Source organism: Meriones unguiculatus, chromosome 15 (assembly GCF_030254825.1).
Source record: "Meriones unguiculatus strain TT.TT164.6M chromosome 15, Bangor_MerUng_6.1, whole genome shotgun sequence".
Taxonomy (NCBI): domain Eukaryota; kingdom Metazoa; phylum Chordata; class Mammalia; order Rodentia; family Muridae; genus Meriones; species Meriones unguiculatus.
In genome coordinates, this window is record NC_083362.1 from 71346268 (window position 1) to 71354289 (window position 8022).

The 8022-nt window shown below is 49.1% G+C and overlaps 1 protein-coding gene across 1 annotated transcript; it reads right to left on the minus strand.

The window, feature by feature from the left end:
• Positions 1-551: 551 nt before the first annotated feature.
• Positions 552-3615, minus strand: Gpr55 (G protein-coupled receptor 55). Its single transcript, XM_021658199.2, has one exon. It carries the CDS (start codon positions 3611-3613, stop codon positions 2669-2671), a length of 945 nt encoding a protein of 314 aa, XP_021513874.1. The 5' UTR covers positions 3614-3615; the 3' UTR covers positions 552-2668.
• Positions 3616-8022: the final 4407 nt, after the last annotated feature.

Consider the following 8022-nt stretch of genomic DNA (forward strand, 5'->3'; position numbering starts at 1 on the left):
TGGGGTAGCGGGGTTTAACAGAAAAATGACTGTTCAGGAAGGAAGCTGTCCCTGATCAGCCTCCCACATCCAGGTCCTGACTCGGAACTTGTGGGTACTTAGGAAAAAGGGGTGACTTAGGCCTAAGCCTATTGGACCATGCCTGTCAGGGGCTCTGGTAGATGAGGAGGAGTTCCCTGTGAGGAAAGGTAGATTTACACCATAACTAGCCAGAGAAGGACGTGTGGTCAACAGGCCTCTTGGGGCTGGGCCCCCTCATATATACAGAACCAGGGTCACGGTGGGACAAGATGGAGGAACAGGCTGGAAGGGACTGGGGCCAGGTCTGTGAGACCCAGCGGCTACTGCAGACAACTGGGCACCCAAGTGGCTTGACACTAGGCTATGGCTCCCCACCAATTGGGAGGGTCAGCGGTGCACCTGCGGTAGGCGCTCTGTAACATCATACTTGGTCCCCACTACTCTTGGTGACCACAATGGCTGAATCCCTTAGGAGGGGCCTTTAGACATCCGTTCTTCTCTGGAGCCAGAAACTGGAGGCGGAGGCAAGGTCACAGTGCATTGTAGGAATTTATTTGGTAAATCACGTTAATCAAATTGGTTTTCCCATTAAACTTGCTAGATGTCATGGCTGTGCATGCGGCCGATGTGTCGGGTTGTTTTTTTCTAGGCTGGGCGGTGGTCTCCTTTACAGCTAAACAATAGCTTCTGGCCCCACCGGCTTTAGTAACAGGAACCGGAGCCTTTTCCGCAATTGGGTTTCCTCTACTCGCTGGCTGCAATCTGCTCTACCCCAGCTCTAACGAGGACCCTCCCCATTTCCTGTGCCGCTGAGCCAACTGCCAGCTGAGGACCCATGGGACTGGGGATTTGGATACACACCAGGTAAGTCTCCATGGGAAAAGACAAGAATTTCCTTCCTGTCACTATTTTGGAATGAATCAGTGCATTCTCAAGCCCTATCCATGCCGCTCCCCCATCTCCAGGTTGCCAATGGGAGCCAGCTGTCCCATCCCTGCCACCCCCTACCTTTCCTCAGTTTATGGCTCTAGATATTCTGCCTTCTTTGGTAATGGTCCTCTTGGGACCTCAAGTTTTGCAACACACAGCAGGTTTTAGCTTTGGTCGTTGATGGGGATGGTGGCTACTCAGCCTGCTAAGCCCTTGCTCTGGGGACTCCTGCCTGGCAAACACGCTTGCACTTGGAGGGGACCACCTGACTCTACTGGGCGGGCTGACAGCTCCTCACTCGGAGAGAACATGGAGGAGGTGGTCCCAAGACCCACTCACTCATGGACTAGCCTAAAGCAGCCCCAAATGTCCTTCTGTGACTGTCTCAGTGTCACAAGGGGTATCTCTGTCCAAGACGGCTGTGGGACAAAACCGCATCCAAGGCTGGGAGCCTCATCTTTAAGTCTACATGGCTCTGAATCTCCACCAGTGGGTTCCTGGAGGCCCAGCCCTGAGGTGGGACCCTGGTCCTTGGTACTCTCACTTCTCTACAGCCACTGCCAACGTCCTTAACTCATTCTTCCCTAAATATTCCTTCAGTGGCCCACAGTTGGCTCCAAGTGCTACCTCAACACTTCCACGGCCACCATGGCCTGGAAGTGCCGTCCCTTCAATGGCTTCCAATGGAGGAGTGATGGACTCTTAGGAAGAAGCCACCTGCCTCTGCCCTCCCTATTCACCTTTCCTATTCCCCTTCATGCCTCTCAGCCCTCCCTGCCCATCTGCCTTCCTCTTCCTCCTCTGTCCTCTTCTCTATTTCCCTCCTCCCCTTCCTCCCCTTCCTTCCTCCTTTCTCCTACACCTCGGCTCATCTCCATCTTCTACTCTGTGGGCACGTCCCAGATTATAGCTGCCTCTCCATCTTCTCCTCCCCCTCCCCCAGCCTCTTATCCTGTAGGATCTAGTTAGTTGGAGCTGTGACTGCTTTTCTTCCTAAAATCCCATGTCTAATTCGAGTGAAGTCTCACCGGTTTCTTCCCAGCCTACTCCTTCCATTTTGCAAAAAACGACCATGCAATTTATCCTTCTAATCACTTCAATCTCTGGAATGGCTGAGTCATCTCAGTCCAGCCTTTCAGCTGTCACTGTGGGCTCCTTCTCCAGAGCAAAACGAGCTGATGAAGGATCCAACCGTGATTCAGCTGTCTGTAGTTTCCTTCCAGGAACTGGGGTGCATCTCACCACCTCCCTCAAATCCAGGCCTTTATGCTGCCTGGAGAAGATACACTCCCCCCCCCAATTCCTGATCAGCTCCCTAAACACTGTCACCAGTGTCAGATGCCCAACCAGGACCCAATGAGGACTTCTTCATTCTGCTATGGCCTGAACCAAGTTAAAAACAATTTTCTCTAATCCCCTTCATACTGGTCTAATGAACTGCTTCCCAGGCTGTCCAAGATGGAAGGCCAGTCACCTTTTTTGTTGTTGCTTTCTTTTGTTTTTTGATTCTTCTGCTTCACACAGTTTGGACTTAGAAATGAATGCATCACCTGGTTCTTTAGCAAACCCAATGTCAGCCATCCAGGTGCTGTGGAAAGGTCTTAGGGGTGTAGAGAACAAAGATGGAACTCATCGAGTGTCAAAAAAGGGGAGTACAGGACATTCCTTATGAGAGTTTGGGACTGGAATTTCCTTCTCTTGAGAGGGGTACCTTCCCCTAACCCCTGGTGATCATGGTGTCCTGGCGGACCAGCTGGGCCTTGATGCCCACACGGAATTCTTTGATGACGAAGTAGTAGCAGAAAACGTCAAGGCAACAGTTGACGTTGGAGAAACACAGAGATAGTTGCAGGAACAAACTGATGCCCTGCTTGACCCTGCACTCCAAGATGAAGCCGTTCCTCACCAGGAACTGCAGAAAGAAGCCTAGGTGCACTGGGAGAAAGGAGACCACGAAGATGACAAAATTGGTAGCGATGGTCCAGATGCAGGCTCTCTGTTGGACCCCCTCCTGGGTGTAGTCCCGACGGCCCAGGCCCAGCAGAATCTGGATGCTCCTATAGGAGCAGAAGCCCATGATGCCCAAGGGAAGGAGGAAGCCGAAGATCTCCAAGGGGAAGAAGACCCTGGCGCTCCAGGTGCCATCGGACATGTTGTGGAAGCACTTGTATCGCTCCACTTCCCTGTGGAAGGTGTAGATAGGGATGCTTCCCACCCACACCAGGATCCAGATGATGCAGCAGATCCCGAAGATTTTCCTGGGGGACCGGAGGTGGCTGACCAGGAGCGGGTACTGGATGGCCAGGAACCTGTCCAGGCTGATAAAGCAGATGGTGAAGACACTCCCGTACATGCTGATGAAGTAGAGGCACTCCACCAGGGTGCAGAAGGCGGGGAGGGGGGACTCCACTTGCGGTAGAACCATCTTGAATGGGAGCGAGAGCACCAGCAGTAAGTCGAAGACGGCCAAGTTGATCATGTAGATGGAAGTGGCCATGTATTCTGGCTGCCTCTTCTTCAGGAAGGCCCTGAAGCCTCGGATGGCCAATGCGTTGAGAACCAGGCCAAGGAGGAAGGTGGGAATGTGGACTGCCAGCTGCAAGGTACTTGTCAGCTTATCCACATCATCGAAGGAGCAGTTGCCACGCCCTAGCTGGCTCATGTTCTTGCCTGCAACACCAACAGCAGATGAGAGAGTTCTCCCTTGAACTGATGAACAACTAAAACAAGTTGGCAGAGATTGATGAGCACTTATCAACCTGTGCTTAATGTACTGCAAATGATAAACACAGAACAAGGGGCTGGAGAGACAGCTTGGGGGTGAAGCATTTGCCATGCAAGTATGAGGACTGGAGTTTAGATCCCATCACCACATATAAATGCTGGATGGGTGTAGTGGCCCACTCACAGTATTGTTGCATGGAAGAGAGGGAGACCAAGATCCTTGAAACGAGCTGGTTGACTGGAGTAGCTAAGTTGGTGAGCTCTGAGTTTGAGAGAGAGATCCTGCCTCAGTGTATAAAGTGATGGGTGCTCAAGAGAGACACCCACTATCGACCTCTGACCAGCACACACACACACTGGCATTTTTGTTTTATCTATTTTACGGGTTCTTATACCTCTACCTCCCTTCCATCCCTTATTCCACCCTAATCCCCTCTAGCTCCCCAATAGTAGGTAGGAGAGAGAGAAGGTTAGAGGGCAAAGGGCATAGACCACTGCACACTACTTCTTAATGATTAGGGATGGAGAGTTCCTTGAGGCAAGTCCAGTCTTGGTCATTAGAGTCTCTAGCAGTTCAGCAAACCTGCAAACCAGCACTCCAGCAATGGCAAACACAATAACAAAGGCAGTGGCGGTGGCGGCGGTGGCGGCGGCGGCGGTGGCAGCAGCAGCAGCAGCAGGAGGAAGGGGACAAACCAGCAACGGTGGGACGACAACTGCCCCACACCCTCTGGGGGCTCTCCCGTTTGTACCCCTCAGGAGTTCCCAGAATCAAACTGTCTGCAGCCAGCACAAATCACGCCCCTGCCAGAGCACGAGGCAAGTTAGTCAGTTGCTGTGGACAGTCTGAAGCAGCCCCATATTCCACAGCTGGGATTAAAACAAAAACATAGTCACATAACTGTTGGTAGGATATTCTTGTGGAATGTACCCTTTTTATTCAAACGCTGATTTCTACACCCTACCATCTGGTTTCAATCCGGACATTGCATGTGATGTTTATTCTAAGCCTCACCTGTCTCAAGTTTGTGTAAACATGCCACCATTTGTTTTCTGTATTGTCAATTAAACAACCAGCACCAATGCTGAGCAATGGAGAGAATAGGGTGGGACATCCTGGCCCAGAGGAGAGGAGAAGGAAGCGAGTGGGAGAAGAGGAGTGTGGAGATCAGCAGGACAGGACTTGGAATCATGAGGAGGGTCTTGGAACCAGGAGGAAAGATGAACCGGACCTAAAATATGACTAAAAGTAAGTATAATGGGTGAAATCTGAATGGTAGGAAACTATATGGGCTTGGAGGTTTAGGATGGAGTAATCACTGCCCAGAATTGTGCTCCAGGTTAATTAAATAAATCCTAGTCTCTGTGTGGTGATTTGGAATACAGCTGGTTTAGGAATAACCGCTGATTAACTAAAAGATAAATCAACAATAAATATTAATAATCCACAACACAACACATAACTTTTTTTAAAAGAAAATTCTCACTACATACACACAAACACATATACATGTGTAAACATGCCTATACACGTGTGCATAATAAACACTCATGTGTACCCCTAGGCACCAAATAAATTTTTTTCAACGTAAAGAAGTCCACTGTAGCAGCACATTCTGATAGGATATGCTGAAGAGGCAGAAGAGTGTTGGTCCTGGATCTGCCAGGACTACACGTTTCTAAGCTAGCTGTAGTGGCGCACAGCTTTAATCCCAGCGCCCAGGAGGCAGAGGCAGGCAGATCTCTATGAGTTTGGAGCTGGCCATTTCCCAAAAAAGTAAATAAATAAATAAATAGATTTTGAAAATAAAAACTGGGGCTAGAGAGGCGGCTCCATGGTGAAGGCCACTGGCTGCTCTTGCAGAGGAGCTGGGTTTGAGTCCCAGAACACACATGGGAGCTCATGACCATCTCTAACTCCAGTTACAGAGGAGCCGATGCCCTCTCCTAACCTCTGCAGGCACCCAGCATGTGTATGGTGCATATACCAACAAGGAGGAAACTGCTCACACCACATAAACATAAAATCCAAATGAATACAATGGATAACCAAACACTTACTTTTAATCCTGCTGCCCCATATCCAGTTACTGTGTCTCACAGTTACCTCCTGATTTATAATGGGTTTGTATCCACTAAACCTACGTTAAAAATATTGTCAGTCAAAAAAGAAATAAAAGCAGATATCTAATCAAACACCGTGGCTTAGCCCAGCCTGTGATTGAGTAAAATCACCCTCACACAAAGCCTGTTTTATATTGAAATGTTGAAGATCTGATATGATTTATTGACCATTACACTCGCTGAGTAGGATGGCTGTATGGCTGTGTTCTCACCCAGTCAGAAACCAAAACCATCAGGACCGTCTGCCCATCATTACATTCATTCTCTTATTCTATTCACAGAGAGAGAGAGAGAGAGAGAGAGAGAGAGAGAGAGAGAGAGCTACAAAAATGGGACCTTCTATGCACGGGCATCTCTTTCTCTCTCTCTGTTTTTCAACCAAAGCTCTTAGCTCTTATTGAAAGGAGTAACGACACAAACTTTGAATCAAGCTGGTTTAAGCAAAGAGGATTTCACACAATTGGAAACTGCCAGGCCTGCTGGTGTGCATCTGTGGTGTGAACCTGTAATCCAGAAACTGGCAGAGGATGGTGCTGGCACAAGAGGAACACAAGTTGAAGAACAGCTTTGGCAACTTAGTGAGGTCCTGACTCAAATTTTAGAAAAAGTAGAAAGAGGCCTGGGGGTCCAGCCCAGGGATGGAGCACCTACCTGCCTAGCACACATACAGCAGCTCCGGTTCCATCGTTAATAACACAGACAGGACAGCGGAGGAGAAGGGAGGGGAGGAAGGAAAGGGAAAATGTTGGGATACAGATGGATCAGGGTTTCAGATGCTCTTTACAGGCTCCAGCTCTTGAAGCATGGTACCCCCTGTTCTCCTTCACCCACTTTGTTGATGGTTGGACAGTTGGCTCTTGTCTACTGTCTGCAGTGGACAGGAGTCATTTAAGTAAGCAAATTCCTTAATTTAATTCCTGACTTCAGGGATGATCCCCATCAGCACATCATATTCCACCTGGACACAGGAACTGATTTGTCCACTGGTTCAAGGAAAGGTGTGTGGCCTATTCAGAGGCAATTACGAGCAACCAGTTTCATATGTGGGCTCTTTCTGTGGGGCAGCTACACCCTCTGTTACCCTGAAGAGAAATCCAGGCAGAAAATGACTCTTCATGGAAGAAGGGACCTTCCCAGAGGGAATGAAGTGAGAGCCTGAGGTCTGCTGAGGACAAAGACCTTTAGACAAACAGGAGGCAAGGACAAAAGAGCCCAGGCTAGGGGGTGTGCTTTCCCAGGATCAGGGCCTTGGACAGGCTCTGAGGTAAGATTGTCATTGTGGGATTCAGTATCAAGGAAGGTGTCCCTGGAGCAGACCACAGACAATCAACCCAGGCCTCCAGACCTAGACACCTAGCAAAATATTGGAAACAGGACCCAATGCCTGCCTCCCCCTCACTCATCCACCTCTGCCCACATCTCTCTTCTCTCTCTCAAACGAGGACAAGCTGCTGACGCATCAGGCTGTAGACATTGGGCGGCAGCGTTCACCGGCACACCACAGGGCCCTTGCATCCAAAGGTGGTTTCCACACAGCCTCTTCTCTAACCGCCTCAGCAGCAGGCACCTGGAGAACAAGTGCAGCCTCGCGGCCTGCTCCAGCTCTATTTCTGTCCCTCCTTCACCCTCCCCGAGGTCCAGGCTATCAGGAAAGAGATCCGAAGATGCAGAGAAGGGTTGCCCATGTAGCCCATCACCAGAGAGAACTCTGCGCCAGGAATTGGGATGTTGCTTTTGTGTATGTTATTGTGCCAGAATTATTATTATTATTATTATTTTTTTTTTAGCTAAAAAAGCAATTTGGGCATTCAATAAAATATTCAAAGAGTACAAAAGCACATGCCTCCGCTGTGCCCCGGGGCCTCGGTTGTACTTTCCAGAGGTAGCCATGCACAACAGCTGCTCGCAGAATTTCTCCAGAAGTGTCTAGTTATGATCATATTTTCATAAACATACACATAAGTATGGTATCTTGAATTTAAAAAACTACACCTACAGTTCATCCCTTGATTTTCCAGTGAACTATGTTTCTTTGAAATTGTTCTACAAAAGTACTGCGTGACTCAGTTCTCCCTCTCTCTGATAGCCTCCCTGAATTCACTGTGTGGATGGAACATCACTCATTCGACCAGAGGCCTATTAACAGTTAGGCTTCCTAGAGTCTTCCTGCGTGACAAAGAATTCCACACCATTCATTTCTTGGCTATGTCATTACTGCCAAGA

Excerpts from the sequence above, each read along its gene's own strand:
- Gpr55 (XM_021658199.2), bottom strand. The coding sequence starts at position 3,613 with ATGAGCCAGCTAGGGCGTGGCAACTGCTCCTTCGATGATGTGGATAAG.